Below are 17,278 nucleotides of genomic sequence, written 5' to 3' on the forward strand. Positions count from 1 at the left end.
GCTTTAAAGGTTATTCAACAGAGAGGTCTAAATTTCAACATAGGCAGGAAAGCTACCCTGGCAGCCAATCCTTGCTTCTCGCAAGGAACTGGCACCTGCAGAGTCTGCCAATTTTGTGCCGAAGAGGTAGGGAGGGCATTGGTGGCGCAGGCTTCTTTGCTGCCTTTTGGTTTTTTACCGCACAGGAATTTAGTGAAGGCAACATGGGTGTTTGCCGTCAGTGCAAACATTGTTTATGAAACAGTAGGTGCCTTAGCGCTGCGGCTTCTTACAAGACTCTCATTGTTGAGAGAAGTGAAGCCTTGAAATGAATGTAACAAGTTTAATAGTTTCCAGTAATCAAATTAGTAAAGCGAACAGTGATTGGGGGTTGGGCTGGTTCTACCCCCACCCATCCTGGGGAGTCCTGTTTCATCCCCCAGAAAATCTCCCACTAGGGAAACTTTGAGTGACCCTCTTGTCTCTCACTTCTGTCTTTTGCTGTGGTTAACTCAGTTTCCAGCCAGAGGTGGCATGGCTCTATGACTAGATAGACCCTTTCACTTGAGTAATTAATTATGGGCTTCCAGAACGCTCCAGCCCAGAAATAACCCCAAGTATAGGTCAGGTCAGAAGCTGGGCCAAAACCACACTCACTTTGGGAGCAACAGAAGTAGCAAGCCCAGAGTGTCAGGTGTCTTCCCATGGCCAGGGCATGCCCCATCTGGGCTTCTGGAGGGACAATAGGTACCGCTGAAGCCCCTGTGAGCAGTGGCAGAAGAGGGAGGAGGGGTGGGGCTGTGCATGATCTGACTGCCATTTGGTGAGCAGGCATCTGACCCTGAACCACTTCATCCCATGCTCCCACAGCTGACTGCCCTCATCTGCGGCTTCATCATCAAGCTGAGGAACTGCCTGCATGACGATGGCTTTCTGCGGCAGCTGTATACCATCGGGCTGCTGGCCCAGTTCGAGAGCCTGCTGAGCACCTACGGTGAGGCACCTGGGCCAGGAGCGGGAGCCCCGCTTGGTGTGTGGTTTCTATCCTTTCTTGCTAGGTATTTTTCTCACTTTACCAGTAATGCATGCTGATGGAAATAAGTCCAAAATATATGACAGTGGGCCAAATGGCAGTCCTGGCAGTTAGACACACACACACACACACACACCCCTTGGTTTGGTTTGCTGTTGTTTCTGGTTAAGGATGGATGCTAATTACTAACCAGTAAACTTCCTGTTGGACATTGGGTTGTTTCTGAAACATCAGTGCAGCAGTGGCATCTGTGCACAAGGCACTTGCAGGCCTGTTTCTGCAGCTACTGAATGACTGGAAGGAGACTTGCTGGGTCAGAGGGTAAAAATATTTTTAAATTCAATAGATATTTCCAAATTGCCCTCCAAAAAGGCTCTCTTCTTCCTACCCTTATTTATTATTTATTCCTTCTGAGAAGATGATAGCAAGTATTTGTTAATCTTTGGAAATTGAGGACATCGAATAGATATCAAGCCCTGTGTTATGGGAGGGCCTAGCCACAGCAAAGCTGCTTTAGCATCTCTCTTTTTGTGTTTCAAGAGCTGGCTTTGCTTTCTGAGTTTATGTATTTCTGTATCTCTCCCTGCTGTCCTGTGCTTGCCCAAGAAGGGGTGGGAAATGATGGCGTGTGTTTCCACCAGCTGCATGTTTTGATGTGGCTATGGGATTTCAGTAGCCGTATTGACTCACAGAGGGGCAAGATGCAGGGGAAGAAGCTCCCCCCTCCACCAGAGCCACACCTGGCATCCCTCCTGTCACAGCCAGGCCTGAGCTTGGCGCCTTCTGCCGAGACTCTGGGGAGAGTAGCAGGGCCCTCTGCTTGACAGCCCTGCCCATCTCTCATGTCCAGGTGAGGAGCTGGCAATGCTGGAAGACATGAGCCTTGGGATCATGGACTTAAGGAACGTGACCTTCAAAGTTACTCAGGCCACTTCCAGCGCCTCCGTGGACATGCTGCCCGTCATCACAGGAAATCGGTAGAGTGTTGTTTTAATTCTCTGAGCCAGAGAGCAGTTTCCATGTTTGGTTATCTTAGGGAATGTGCTCTTCCTTCTGAATTTTTTTTATCCTATTTCATTCTATTAAATGCTCTGACTGCAGCCCCCTACTGCCACTCCCTTAAAGGTCTGTGGTTGGCAATTTGGCCATCCCAGGCACTGTGGTCTGTTCGGTGACCCTCTGGCCTCACACTGCTCTCCCTCTCTCTGCCTTTTTCCAGCGACGGGTTTAATGTGCGGGTCCCTCTGCCGGGCCCGCTGTTTGATGCCCTGCCCCGGGAGATCCAGAGCGGCATGCTCCTGCGGGTGCAGCCCGTCCTCTTCAACGTGGGCATCAATGAGCAGCAGACGCTGGCTGAGAGGTGCGTGCTGGCCCCTTGGGGCTGCAGGGGTGCAGCGGCCCTGGAGATGATGCAGAAAACGTACTTACCCCTCTTCAGGCTCCAAGTGTTGGACAGACTTTGTCATCCTTCCTTCCTTTGGTCATGCGTACACATTTTCATCATGACCATGTACCTGGCACTGAGGTGGTCTTTGTCCTCAGAGACTCAGCTGATGGGAGAGAGAGACATGGATGCAATGATGAACACAGATACAGGGCATTGTGGGATCCCAAGTAGATCACCCAGTGAGGTCTAAGAGGTCTGTTGAAGGCTTCTTAGAGTTGCAGAGGATGGGGTTTTGAAGTATGAGTAGGAGTTAGATGATGAGATAGAGGAGAGAGGTATCAGATTAAAGAAGACTGAACAAAGGCCTAGTGGGGAGAAATAGCATGCAGGCCAGGGCATCAGGTTCCAGGCAGGGATTGGCAGGTGGGGGTAGACAGGTTCTGTGTACCAGGCTGATAACTCACGTCTGAACCTAAAGGCTTACACCTTGTAAACTGCCCTCCGGAATCACTTGCCTCACTGAAGAGGGGAGTTGTGTGTGCCTGTGTGTGTACATGTGTGTGAGGAGATAGGGTAGATTGGCTATATGTACATTACACTGGCCTTCTACTAGTACATGAGAGTGTTTCCTGTGTTGTCATTTATTGTCTAAGATACCTGTTTAGACTAATCTACACACACCACATTATCTTCATGTGATGTGTGTAATATCTTAAAGTACTTTCTTTAAGGAAGTTTGGTCTCCAGAACAATATGCCATATTCCTGCTGGGCCTTCTGATGTCCAGCCCCAGTGGTTGATGTCCATTGACGCCTAGATGTAGACCCACCCCAAATTGGGACATATACTGGGAGATGCTGAAGAACTTTCAGTGGGGCAGGACAGGACCAGACTTGCTTTTAAGTAGGTCGTTTTGCTGTCATGTGCCGGGAGGAGATGAAGGGGACAAGTGTGAGGAGGAGGCTGCTGAGAGGAGTCCAGACCAGAGGTGGGAACCTGGATCAGGGCCAGGGAAGTGTTGGTGTTCTGCAAAGGGGCAGGTTGGGGAACTGTTTAAGTCAGGCGTCCCCAGACTTTACACAGGGGGCCAATTCACTGTCCCTCAGACCACTGGAGGGCCACCGCATACTGTGCTCCTCTCACTGACCACCAATGAAAGAGGTGCCCCTTCCTGAAGTGCAGCGGGGGGGGGGCGGATAAATGGCCTCAGGGGGCCACATGCGGCCCATGGGCCGTACTTTGGGGATGCCTGATTTAAGTGGTCAGTGGAAGGGTCTGGTCTTCAGTGGGGCTGAGGTTGAGTGGTAGGAGAGTATACCAGACAGACCCACACACTGAGCTCATAACCTAGCAGAGGGTATTGTCCAGGGGCAGGTTGTGAGCTGGGTTTAGGCTGAGGGCCCAGAAAGCAAAGCCCCAAAGGTGTAAGCAGAGCTGGAGCAGCCTATGTCAGGGAGAGGCGTAGCCTCACTGGAGCCCCAGCAGGGAGGCGGCCCAGGGGAGGGGGAATGATGGTGCCTGCCTCCAATAGCTGCAGATCCCAGGGACTTGCAGGAGCAGTTTCTGGAGGGGGTTGAGGCAGGGCCAGGTGCAGTGAGCAGAAGGAAGGGTGGAGGATGCAACACTGAAAACAGAGAGGATTTGTGAAGAGCAGGGTCTGTGCTTTATTCCTTCATTGGCCCAGAGGTCACTGGCATGCACGGCTTGTTTATAAGCTGATGTGACAGCCCTCACAGGGGAGACCACAGACCCAGAGGCAGGGATGGCCTCTGAGGGAGCAGACGCCTAGAGAAAAGGTCATTGTGGGCACCAGGGTGGATGGGCTGGGACCCACAGGAGGGAGTCCTGTCCTCTGAGGGATGCTCTAGGGCCACAAAGAAGCTGATGCTCAGAAGGGCCCTCAGCAGGGACATGTGGGACTGCACTGGGGCCTAGGACCTGGACTTCAGAGGATGCATTTTCTAATGACCACCGTGTACCTTCCTGGCAGCTGGCATTCCACAGCCTTGTTTCTTAGGCATTTAGCACATGCTCACTTGCAGCACACAGGTGTAATCAGGGTGAACTGCAACAATGAGGAAAGGGCAAGGGTTTCATGGTCAGTCCCACAGGGACTGGCAGTCAGGCATGTTCATTCTGCACACGGAGAGCGACTTCAGGGTGGAGTACAGGGCTGCAGCCTCACCTCCCAGCCATACCTCACTGCCGTCCCCCTTCCTAAGTGCCTCAGATGGGAGGAGATCAGGGACTCTGAGCCAAACGGCCATGGTGGGGCTCCTGTGCTGCACAGGATCTGAAACAGATTGTGGTCTGATCATCTCTCAGGCACACATGTAACAGTAACACATGATTCCTGTCAATGAAATGTATTTAAACCGATCAGTTGCCTTTATGCTTGGAAGAAGGAAAATGGCTTAGAATTTAGATAAGCACAGTACATGTTTGAAAGAGTCAAGATTGTTAGCTTTCATGCAGTTGTGTTCGTGTTAGAAGAAAATGACATTAGCCAACTAATGGCATCCCCTTATAACCTCCCAAGGTTTGGCGATACATCTTTACAAGAAGTCATCAATGTGGAGAGTTTGGTGCGGTTAAATTCCTACTTTGAGCAGTTTAAGGAAGTTTTGCCTGAGGATTGTAAGTATTTCTTCAGTTATGGTAGGTTTCACTTATCTTTTTATCAGTTTGGACGTCTGAGCTCTGGCTTGCCCTGCCTCTGTAAGTGCAGTCCCAGAGGGACTGGCAGTCAGATACTGTTCCTTCTCTCCCTAAACATACACACAGAAAGAGAAGCTTCCCTTAGCTGTGGTCCTCCTTCATCTCTTTGCTGTTGATTCTCTACTAGTCTGTGTGACATGGCTCCTTCCCATGCTGTCGTAGTCACTGACATTTGATATGTTTGGTGGCACTCATCATGCACCTGCTGGTAGGGCTTGGGGGATCACAGGCAGGACTCACCCTTGGCCAGGTGTGCGGCCCACGCACCTCCCTCTCTGGTGCTTAGAGAGGAAGATGTGGGGCCGACCTTGCTGGGTGTTTGGGAGCAAGATGGCCCCATCTCGGCATCTCCTGGAGGCAGTGGAGATGCTGGCAGTAGTCTCTCTGCATGCCCCTCAGTGAAGATGCTGCAGCAAGGGCTCTGCAGCCACAGAACTCAGGAACCCAGAGCTGCACTGCACTGTCTACATGTAGAATTCCCTCTCAAATTCAACCGAGTGAATGTTCCCTGAGGACCTGCTATGTGTAAAGTGCTAGAAGATCCGATGACGAATGAGGGGTAGACCCTGCCTTGGAAGACAAAGCTGGTCCCAGAGTGCCCGCCTCTCTGTGCAGGCACTGCTGCAGCCACTAGGGGGCACCACGCAGCCAAAGATGTCATCCGCACTGCGTTACACTACTGTCCTCTGATGGGGGTTTCCAAAGAGGGAACCCATGTTGGCTGGGCTTTGACTTGGGCAGGCTTCATCTGCATTCTGTATGGTAGACCTTAGAGTTTAGAGATAGTCAAACAGTAATGCTGGTGAACCTTCATAGGTCACAGATGTGCCAGGCACCGGGTTGGGCTCTATACACACTTCCACACTGAACCACAACAGCTCTCTGGGTTGGTTTTAGGATCCATGTCCAGATGAAGAAAGGGGTGCCTGGCTCTGAAGCCTGTGTGCTTGGATTGTGGCTGAAGCCATCCTGCTAGGAGAGACTGAAGCCAAACACTCCGGGGCTGGGCCAGGGATTCTGTGGCTTCAGTGGTGTTCCGCAGGGAAACAGTGGGGGAAAAGCTGCCTCTTTGCAGGTTCACCTAACAAGAGTGTGTAATTGGCTTGGAAGAGGGGAGGCAAGCCACTGATGGCCAGAGTGAGGCTGTGACACTTCAGATAAGATGTCGTTTCACTCTGACTCCAGCCTGGTAGTGACAGTGGGTGTGGAGAGAAGGACGAGCCATTAGGAGGGTTTGAGCTGAAGATGCGCTCCTCCGCGACCACGTGCAACACTGGGGAGATAAGGGCTGTGCCTGCTGGGAGAGCTGACGGATCTGGCGCTAGCTGAGGATGCTGGAATTGGCAGCAGCAGCAAGGGCCACCCCACCGATGAGAGAGACACAGGGCTGCAGGGGAGGTGAGCTCAGCACTGGCCCCAGCTGAGCTGACGACATGGGCAAATGACCCATGAGGAGTGCTGTTGTGAAGCCACAGAGTGAGCCCTTTTATGGTTGAGGCCACTGAGTGGCAAGATGAGAAGGGACTGGAACAGCATCTGGAGGGGCCCTTGCTTCTAGGGACAGAGAGGAAAAAGGGACTCAACAGAAGGCCAGAGAGAGCATCACAGGCTAGCAGGAAGGAGGCAGGAGCCTGGAGGGTGTGGGGTGCTGCTGGGCTCTGGATGTGTGGATGAGGAGCTGCTGGTGATCTCTCCTGGACAGTCTCAGTGTGGTGGAGGCTGGGCCAGGGGTCAAGGGGTGATGAAATGGCACTGCTTTGGAATGGACCACTCTGTCCCAAAGACTGTCATTGACTTGAGGGATGGGGCAGTGGGCAGGTGGGACATACCTTGGAGATGTAGGGGACATGGGAGTGTTCAAAGGCCTGAGGGAAGGTGCCAGAGAACTCACAGGACTGGAAGATGTGAGAGGACGGCAGAGTCACAGACCAGGCCCTGGAGCGGGCAGGCAGAGGGTGCCTTTGCAGGGAGGGAAGGAAGGAATAGAGGAGATAGGGACACAAATGGAGGAAATACCAGGTCCTCAGGTCAGGTGGCCTCAGTTTCCTCTGTAAAACAGGTGTTCTTGTCCTACTCAACATGAGAGGTGAGCACGAAACCGGGGCCTTGAGGGGAGTGGAGGTAACTGGCACAGATGCAGAGAGCCTGGAAAAATACAGATGCCTGGGCCCTACTCCAGAGTGTGGTGGGCAAGGCGTGGGCATAACTCCCCAGGTGGTCCCTGTGTGCCACAGCCAGGGTGATAAACATGGCATTAAGTCAAGCTCCTGCGAGGACTTGGCAGCTGAAGACCATCAGTGCCGTGGCAGTGGAGCTGTTAAGGTGTCCTTACCCTCTTCAGCAGGGACTGGAGTTGACACAGCAGATTTGTCCACACTCACTGCAAGCCGGACCCCCTACTACCCACTTTATGTAGATTCTCTAATATGATCCCTGCAGCAGCCCTGGGAAATAGGCATCGGTTTCACACCCACTTGGCGGATGAAGAAACTGAGGCATGGAGGGCAAGTCTCCCCAGGAGCTGGGCCAAGCCCAGGCAGCATCTTATCTTCTGACTGCTGTAGGGGAGAGGATGGGCCCACCCGCAGGGCTGGCCAGGGAGCCACAAAGTGAGCAGGGAGGGAGTAGGGGGGCATGCACTGAGGCCGGGAGGCGTGGGAGTGGTGAGCGGCTGCAGTAAGTAGGAAGGTGGAATTTGTGCACAGCGCCTTGGCAGCTGGGCAGTCCCCAGGGTCGGGAAGCCATAGACAGTGAAGGCCCGGGATGGGCGAGGCCTCCAGAAGCAGAGCAGCCAGGCTGGACCACACAGGCAGGAGCCAGCTGATTAGACTATGACCCAGGAAGCTGGGGCAGATGCAGCCAGGTACCCTTCCCCCCAGGAGGATGGCTGGTCTATGAGGCTGAGGAGATGGAGCCCACCAGCTGAATACCCCCAAACTGCATGGTTCCTCAGTGGACAGGTATTCATTAAAGTAGGGGCTGCAGGGACAGCCAGCAAGAAGCCACAGTGCAGATGTGAAGCCACAGGTGAGATGATGCTGTCTCCGCCAGAGGGCGAATGTCCTGACCCAGCTAGGCTCCCCTCCTCTGGGGTCCCACAGCTTCCATCTGGGCTGATGCTGGCTTTCTGTCTCTCTGTCTCTGCCCTGTCCCCTGACGGGTGTGGTGCAGACCACTCAGCAGCAACGTGAAGTAATTAGCACAGGACCTGTGTACACCAGGGCAAGGCTGTTTGGTGGCAACCAGGTGTGCAGTTAGATCCCAAATGCCATGTACTTAGTTTGGCTTTGGGGATTTCAGTGCTGTGGCTGTTTTACTTAGCCATGACCTTTAGGCTCTTCTCTTTGTCTTTGTAATCCCAGTGTTTGAAAATCCCAGAGTACCTTTTGGTAGTGGTTGATTTTTTTTCTCAGTTTTGTCTGGGGTTTCTCGGTAAGGTGACCTCATGGATCTTCAGGTCCAAGGGGTCCTGGAAGGGCCTGGAGACTGCCAGAGTTGAGGAGGAGCTGTTAGGATGCGCAAGCAGAGGCAGTGTGGGCCAAGGGCCACCTGGAGGAGGCTGCGCTTTCCAGATCCCTCCCAAGGTTTCCAGGCCTGCTTGATGGCCCAGACCCACTGCCCCAGTTTCCTCCATCCTGGGGAAGTTCTGAAGACCAGCTGGATCTCCCTTACTCCCTCCTAACTCCCTCATGTGGGAGGGGTGCGGGAGGCAATGGGTATTTACAAGGAGTCCTGTAGGTGATGTGGTGGCCATTCCCAGTCCCTCAGAAGAGCTGAAGGCAGATGAAGGAATTGTCCTTTGAAGGTAGCACTAAAATGGCAGTGAAAGAAATAAGTGCTCACCACATCAGCAGCCAAGTCTTACCCCCAAACACCTCCATCCCTTCTTCAACTGGGAACTTGTCATTTTACCAGTTTGTGCCCCAGCAGTTCACTTGGGTGGGCTCCCTCTGTCAGGGGAAGTTCCTGGGTGCGGCACCCACTCCCATGGACTCCTTTTCTCTTCCAGGCCTGCCTCGGTCTCGCAGTCAGACGTGCCTGCCAGAGCTGCTACGGTTTCTGGGTCAGAACGTGCATGCCCGGAAGAATAAGAACGTCGACATTCTCTGGCAAGCTGCTGAGGTACTGTTATAGAGAGGAAAGGGAGAAAAGGAGGCTATTGCTATGCCCATTACCAAAGGTCAGACAGGAACATTACAAAGTAGAATCTCAGGAGGAGAGCAGATCTCTCCATACTGGTAGAAGAAGGAGTCACTGAGTACATTCTAAAGCTCTAGAACAGACTGGGTTTGTTAACAGTCGTGGCGCTGATACCGTTCTGTTGAATTAAACTTTAAAGAGTGAACATTCCCCTTCGTTTTTCAAATGCCTCAGCTGTTCAGACTTTGTCCTCTTGGAAAGCATAGGATGGGTCAATCTGCAGGTCTCCCCTCTCTGGGCCAGGCTGCCCTCTAAATCTTTCATTATAGCAGAACACATTTTGAAGCACCAAGTGACAGGAAGTTTGGCAGGTTTCTCAGGTATCCTCTTGGTTTTGGGGCCTCATGTGGCATTGGAGGTCTCTGCAGCAGAGCAGAGGGGTTTGCTACTTTTATTTTTTCTGGGGAGTTGCTAAACCTCCCTGTCCAGGCTGTGACAGCCTTTTACCTAAGTACCTTAAGAGATTTTGTATGAAGAGCAAGCCTTTCCCACATAACATGAAGAATACAGAGGGTGGCCAGGTGCGGTGGCTCATGCCTATAATCCCCGCACTTTGGAAGGCCGAGGCAGGTGAATCACCTGAGGTCAGGAGTTTGAGACCAGCCTGGCCAACATGGTGAAACTCTGTCTCTACTAAAAATACAAAAATTAGCTGGGCGTGGTGGTGGGTACCTGTAATTTCAGCTACTTGGAGGCTGAGGCAGGAGAATCGCTTGAACCTGGGAGGTAGAGGTTGCAGTGAGCTGAGACTGCACCACTGCACTCCAGCCTGGGTGACAGAGCAAGACTCTATCTCAAAAAAGAAAAAAATAAACAAAACCAAGCAAACAAACAACAACAAAAAACAAAACAAAAGAATGCAGAGGGTGACACAGCCAGGTCTCTGAACAGTGGTGGGGGATGTGTACTCACTGATTTATTCTCCTTAGAATAAACACACAGGCAGCTTTACAGACGTGCGATGCAGAGACCTTGTGCATACCTTGTTTGGGAACTGTGGTTCTTCTTGTCTGTTGCCATATAACAGAAAAATCATTAAGTATAGGGACACTTGACCATCCCCTGTCACCAGAACAGAAAAGCTGTCCATCAAGTCCTGTATTTTTTGTTCCCAATAGAGACCTCAAGGTATAGAAGCAGGAGTGTAGTGGTGGAAGTCTCTCAGAGACATTCTCATGTTGTCCACCAAACCCCAAGCATCCCCTGGGGATAAGTGGTTGTGGGGCAGCAGCGCCAGCCACTCAGGTACTGAGTGAGTCTTTCCATCCTCAATTTGATCAGAGCTGCTGATTTTTCTGGCTCCTGTTTCTTTTTATTTGTGTGTATGAACAAAGGGTCCCTGGCTAAATAGCTGGAATATCTTTAGTCAGGTCTGAGCCCATATCTCATGGATGAGGAGACCCAGCAGTGCACCAGAAGTGGCTGATGGCCTTCTGGGATGGGAACCTGGCACTGCAGTGCCCTCTTGGGCTAGGATGCATCACTGGCCACCCCTGCCTGCCTTTCAGACCCTCATATTAGCTCTGGATGCAGGATCTATTAATTTAAAGTTTTTTGAAGCCTGTAGTTCCAGCTTCCACCATGTGTTTGGGTCATGTACTCTACAGCCCCCAGAATTTAGTGCACATACCAAGTTCACTCTTGCTTTGTCAGTTACAACTTTACACATTTGATTAATTTACTCTTCATTAGTTTAGGGTCTGCTTATCTGCTTAGGGTCTGCTGCTTTTTCTTTTTTTCTTTCTTTTGGTCTGTTCTCAAAAGAAACCTATTCTTCTGATTGTCTTGCCTGAATAATGGGTCTTTTCTGTTTTGTCTCTCCCTGGACAAGGTTCTTAGCACTGTACCATATTCATGTCTAGTGGTGATCCTGCTAGTGACTGGCATGCTCTTTGGCTTTGCTGGCCTGACAAGCAGGTTTTGTGCCATCTTCAGGAGTTGACAAGACACTGATATTTTCTTGGCATACAGCGGATACCTGGAGCCCACCATCATACCACTTGGATGATGTTTCATTAAATACCAGCCTTGCTGTCATAGTGCAGTATCTGATAAGATGCACAGTCCTTTATCTGAAGCCCCTGTGGCCAGATGTTTTGGAATGCACAGGTTTTCAGATTTTAGAAAGTACTGTGGTACACAGTCGGTGTTCTTATGTAAGTAATATGGTACACATACAGGATTTAACATCCCCAGGAAGCCTGGGGCAGCACTCTACAATCAAACTCATATTATTGCCACCCTGAAAAGTATGAATATTTACACAAAAGTAAAAGTTATAAGTGGTCTCATTATCAGCTCAGGTCTGGTTGTGCTGCAAAATGAGACTGCCACAAATTTACAAAAAAAAAAAAATACTTCGTTTCAGAGCTTACTGGATTTGGTGACTGTGTGCTTAGGATTGTATCTAGTGGTGCAGGGAAAATGCCCTGAAATCTCCCCAAGGGGAGAAGAGGTGCGCTCAAGTGGCCTTTTCCCAGTCCCCTACTCTGTGAGCCATTCAGCTGTGAGGCGGGAAGTGTGCTGGTATTAACTCTGCAACCAGGAGAGGACGGCGGGAGGAGGCCTGTAGGGTCTGGTGCTCAGGAGGTGGCCAAAGGGCAGTGGAACTTCTGGGCTGCTCCTGTCTGTGTATGTGAAGGAGGAGGGTAGAGATAGTAGGTCTGTCCCCTGCCTTTCAGGGAGACCTGGCCTGGGACTGTGGGCATCCTGAGAGTGGCTCTGGCTTCCCAAGTGGGTCTTTTTTTTTTTTTTTTTTTTTGAGACAGAGTCTCACTCTGTCACCCAGGCTGGAGTGCAATGACACGATCTCGGCTCACTGCAACCTCTGCCTCCGTGGTTCAAGTGATTCTCCTGCCTCAGACTCCTGAGTAACTGGGAATTACAGGTGCCTGCCACCGCGCCCAGCTAATTTTTGTATTTTTAGTAGAGACAGTGTTTCAACATTTTTGGCCAGGCTGGTCTCAAACTCCTGACCTTGTGATCTACCCGCCTCGGCCTCCCAAAGTGCTGGGATTACAGGCGTGAGCCACCGTGCCCGGCCCCGAGTAGGTCATCTTTGTCACCCTCTTTCCTTCAGGGATCAGCAGCGAAGAGCTGAACATGACAAGAGTGCCCAGGCATGGTTTGCAAGGGGACAGCAGACTACAATAGAGTGTCCTGTGGGAGAAGGCAGGCCACATAGGGGGTGGCAGGGACGACAGCAGGCCCACAGGCAGCAGGCCCCCAAAAGGGCTGGTGTCTGTAAGTGACTTGGTTTCTGTTACCAGCTCTGGCAGGGAATGGAGTTGGGGAACACAGTTGAAGTGTCTGGCCAGGCCTGGGTGTTGAGTTCCTGTTTGTGCCCTTGCTGGGCCAGTTGGGAGCCTCTCCTGTGTGTCAAGGGTGCTGCCTTTCTGGGGAGCCTCGCCTCCTAAGTATGACCCATGTTTCTCTTGGCAGATCTGCCGTCGCCTTAATGGAGTCCGGTTCACCAGCTGCAAGAGCGCCAAGGACCGTACGGCCATGTCAGTGACGCTGGAGCAGTGCCTGATCCTGCAGCACGAGCACGGCATGGCCCCACAGGTCTTCACCCAGGCCCTGGAGTGCATGCGCAGGTGAGTGCTATAGCCAGACCGCGCGCCCCGCCTGTCCTGGCCCGTGTAAACTGCAGATGAGCTGGTACCCTGCGCGTCTGCCCACGGGGCCTACCCTGCATGAGCCCCTTGACGCCAGCCGTCACACTCGAGTTTGACAAACCAGTCAAACCATTGGCACTATCAAATTCAGACAGGGTTCTCTTGTAACATAAGATGCGGGGGGAAGAGCTAGAAGGACTTTCTAAGCAGGACTCCTGGGAAAACTGTTAGACTGGTGGGCAAGCCAGGGGTCAGGCAGCCAAATGGGAAGCTGGGATGCAGCCGTGACATGCGGTGCCCCGTTGGCCACCTGCCTGGCTGTGGGTGTGACTTAGGGCCAGTGCTTTCTCAGCAGGCATCTGCTGTTGCTGTTGTATATATATCAGTATCTGTACATTTCCAAACTTGAGTGAAGCAACGCGTCTGCAGGTTGCACTGGTCTGCTCCGCTGCTTCTCTAGCAGTCGACACAATTTGCTCTTATGAGCAAAGTGTCAAATGAGTGTTTTATTGTGACAGCTGTCAGTGTGCCCTGGCAACCTCACCCTAATGATGTTCTGATTCTGAGGCAGCAGGCGTGTTTGCAGAATGAAACCTGGAACTAAAAGTGTCTACTGTTGATCGATGCCTTGTTTCAGGCACTGCTGGGCAGCCCCCTTCCTCACATACCAAAAGAAAGGATAAGAAACCTGGTTTCCCGTCTCCTTCGATGTAGTCACCAATGCTGTTAAAGTCTCGTTTCCAACGGTCACTTCTACTGAATGTTCTGTATCATTTGTCCTCTCACCAAATTATTTAAAGTGTTCAATTCTCTTATCCTTTCTGTATGTTTCTGCCGTTTGACCTTCTCACAATAATGCACAAAGCGACGTGTGAGCTCCTGCCTCTTGATAAGTGCATTTTGTAAAAATGGAATCATTTTGTCCTGTTTTGTCTTTCCAAATTCATCTCAACTTCTCTGTTAAAGCTTGCCATCCCTCTGCCCAGGCTCAGGGAAGCAATGGAGATTCAAAGACCCCTGCTCTGGGGCAAGGGCCTGCTCTCCGGGAGCCTTGGTGCCCTTCAGGCCTGATGTCCACTGTGACCCTGGTGCTGAGGGACGGCGGCCGCGCCTGTGCCCGTTAGCTGCACAGTGGTGGGAGGGGACACTTTGGTGAGCTGCCAGTGAAGAAAGGAGGACAAAGTGGACAGGGATCCCTGCGGTTGTGGCAACAAGGAGCAGGATCAGGGTCAGTCAGGAGCCGGCACCCCAAGTTAGGCACACAGTCCATGCGGAGACCTCTACCCTGCTCTTGGGCTGTTGAACAAGTTCAGCGAAAACATTCATTCTGACCGCCTCTGAACACAAAGGCCTCAGGAGACCAGGGACAGAGTGGCTTCATGGAGAGCCACAGTATGATGGCAGGCCTGTCACTGAGCCCAGACCCACAGGGCCCGCCTGCCTGCCCCTAGCCCACTTGGTTTGTGTGCTCAGGATAGCTATTACAGTTACAACTGTTAAAATGTACAGTGCACAAAGCACTTTTTATAACTTTTAAACACGTAAGGAATTGAAAATCCTTATAGGAAAATTAGAAAATACAGATAAGCACCTACACTAGTTCTTCACAACCCTCCCCACACAGAATCCCCCAGCTTCCTGTTATGAATAGGTAGCCCTGCTAACATTCGGATACATACTCTCTGAGACAGAGACGTGCGTATATTCATATGGGCGTGAGTATGTACACATGGTCTAACCAGTCCCTGAATCACACAGAACAAAAACACCCACGTGCACAAACAAATGCAATTATATTTGCAATTAACAGTCTTGTGAGCATTGTTTAGGTTAATAAATGTAGACTCTATCACTTTTTTTTTTTTTTTTTTTTTGAGACAGAGTCTTGCTCTCTCACCCAGGCTGGAGTGCAGTGGTACCATTATGTCTCGCTGCAACCTCCACCTCCCGAATTCAAGTAATTCTCCTGCCTCAGTCTCCTGAGTAGTTGGGATTACAGGCACCTGCCACCATACCTGGCTAATTTTTTGTATTTTTAGTAGAGAGGGGTTTCTCCATGTTGGCCAGGCTGGTCTCAAACTCCTGACCTCAGGTGATCCACCTCCCATAGTGCTGGGATTACAGGAGTGAGCTACCACGCCCAGCCACTTTTTACACACTATAATTTATCCAATTTGCTGTCACTGAATAAGCTGTATATGGTTTTCCAGCATCTTAATCAAAGGTGCAGTAGATATCTTTATATATTCCCCTAGCTACATTGCCTTAGGTTAAAAAGTGTACACCTTTGTAAGGCTTTTGAATAATTTTAGTACAGATCACCAAATGGTCCCCACAGTAGCCACTCTCCTATCCAGTGTCCCAGAGTGCTCAGGACACTGCCCGAGTGAGGCGCTGTCTTTCCTGTTACTCTTGGGAGGCTTCTGAAGCTGTCAGGGCTGTTGTTTCTCTGCATTACTGGTAAGGGCCCTGAGGCCTGGAAAAGGGAGGGCCCTTCCTCCTGTGTTAACAGGCGCCATTCCCCCAACACCGCCCTCTGCCTCTCTAAACCCCACCCCTGCCACTAATTATGGATGTCTTTTTAAGTTGCTTATACATTTATTTTTTGAAATCTCTACAGCAAACATCTTACTTTAATAATTTTTTAAGAAGTTATAAAAGCAAAGCTCAATTCTACTTTACCTGTTCCTGTCCCAGAATTCTCGCACCAGCCCCGGGGACACAGCTCACTGCCACCTTGAGCCGACCCTTAAGATCTGAGGCTTTTGCCACAGGCATTTGTTTTAAGGTGCCTTCTGTTTTCTCTATGATCCCATGAGGGAAAGACATGTACCTGTTTAGGCAGCTGCAAGCCGAGGTGGCTGAGTCACAAGCTAGCAGCTCTGGCTGCTGGGGTGCAGAGTACCTGCAGTTTAGATGAGAGCTCCAGGAGGCAGCATAAACCTCCACCATGTCTGTGAGTGGAGGAGGACTTTTGGTTCCTGGCTTTCTTGCTTGCGTCTTACCAGACGGAAGAGTAGAGCATGCAGGTGGGGGTAAGCGGGTGGGGGCCAAGCTGGCATCAGGCTTTAGCCTGGAGGCCCGGGTGAACGGTGGTCAGTGCTGTGCTGTAAATGTTCAGCTACCAGCTCTCTCTCCAAAAGTCCTGATCTGTAATGTTTGCCAATTTCTGTGGCATAAACGCTTCTACCAGAGCTTGTTTCAAGCTTACAGTGTGGTACCACTGAACATGGAGTTGGGAAGAGATTCACATACTTGGCCACTGGGATGTCCATGTCCCCAGTCTTGGGGCTGAACCCCTTGAAGTGGGCCTTGCTGAATAGCCACAGGGCCCCACCAGCCTCTCCTGGCAGGGATTGTGGCAGTGGGTCAGTGCTCCACAGCTTGGGAATTGTGCCCTCTCAGAATGGCACATTCCAGCAGGGCCATTGGGGCTTCAGGGCTCCTCCAGAGGAGCTGGGGAGGGCCCTGTGTGAAGAGGAACCCTGGGCCTCCTGCCTCCCCATCTTCTGAGTGGACCCTTCACAAGCTGCCTGCTGTGTCCTCAGGCCTCAATTCTGTGTCACTGTGGACATGAATGTGCTTCCAGAGTCGTGTGGCTCTAGGTACCATCTCACCTCAGTGCAGTTTTTCTGTAGCACCAAAAAGGGGAAGACCCAAATTTTCAGTGTGGTGTTAGTTGGATTCCACCCCTGGGGATGCTCGTAGAACCACAACTTGCAAAGATGGAGACAACAGTCATTCATGCCTGCCACTGCTGAGCCCGGAACCCGAGGTGGGGCTGGTGAGGGCTCTGCACTTGGTTGGTTGGTACCTGAGGTAGATGGTTTTCATTTGTGTGGTTGATCAAGAGGCAGCTTTAGCCAAATCCTTTGTGCCACTCCCTGCTCAGGCATTTGTGAGAAGGTCAAACCCCCAATGGTTCTTCATGTTCAGCTTGCTTCTCAGAAATCCCTGTGTGTGCAGCATGTGGGAGCATGGCCGGGCAGCATGGAGTTGTGCTTGGCCAGCCGAGAGAGTGAACATGGAAAACCATTCGTTCAACCTACATGTGTTTATTTTCAGTAGATTGCAGTATTTTTTCTTATTTTCACTTCTCTTTCTCTCCTTTTTTCCTGTAACTGTGCTGGTTTTGTTTTGGTCTTCCTCTCATACCCGTTTCTGCATTTCATCTTTTCTTTCTATTGTGGCTTCATTTCATTTTTTTTTTAATCTTATCTTTTGGTTCTCTCCTTTATCTCATACTTTTTGATAAAATCCATCGCATGTGTCTCTCTTTTTTTCTTTATTTTCTTTTTTTTTTTTTCCTTGTTTCTTTTTCTTTCTCCCAAACTTTTTCCTTTT

At 51.0% G+C, this 17,278-nt stretch overlaps 1 protein-coding gene across 15 annotated transcripts in view; it reads left to right on the forward strand.

The window, feature by feature from the left end:
* The window catches only part of INPP4A (inositol polyphosphate-4-phosphatase type I A), a 147,769-nt gene that overhangs the window by 118,667 nt on the left and 11,824 nt on the right, over positions 1-17,278 (forward strand). For 14 of the 15 annotated variants that reach the window (XM_010352045.3, XM_010352046.3, XM_010352043.3 and 11 more), the window contains 6 exons: positions 850-973; positions 1,863-1,989; positions 2,232-2,372; positions 4,939-5,036; positions 9,127-9,239; positions 12,759-12,913. In XM_010352045.3, the coding sequence (XP_010350347.1) occupies positions 850-973; positions 1,863-1,989; positions 2,232-2,372; positions 4,939-5,036; positions 9,127-9,239; positions 12,759-12,913 (758 nt within the window). Of the gene's footprint in view, positions 1-849; positions 974-1,862; positions 1,990-2,231; positions 2,373-4,938; positions 5,037-9,126; positions 9,240-12,758; positions 12,914-13,571; position 17,278 lie in introns of those variants that run through there. The other variant, XM_010352049.3, reaches the window with a different exon arrangement.

Source organism: Saimiri boliviensis, chromosome 1, assembly GCF_048565385.1.
Source record: "Saimiri boliviensis isolate mSaiBol1 chromosome 1, mSaiBol1.pri, whole genome shotgun sequence".
NCBI classification, from domain to species: domain Eukaryota; kingdom Metazoa; phylum Chordata; class Mammalia; order Primates; family Cebidae; genus Saimiri; species Saimiri boliviensis.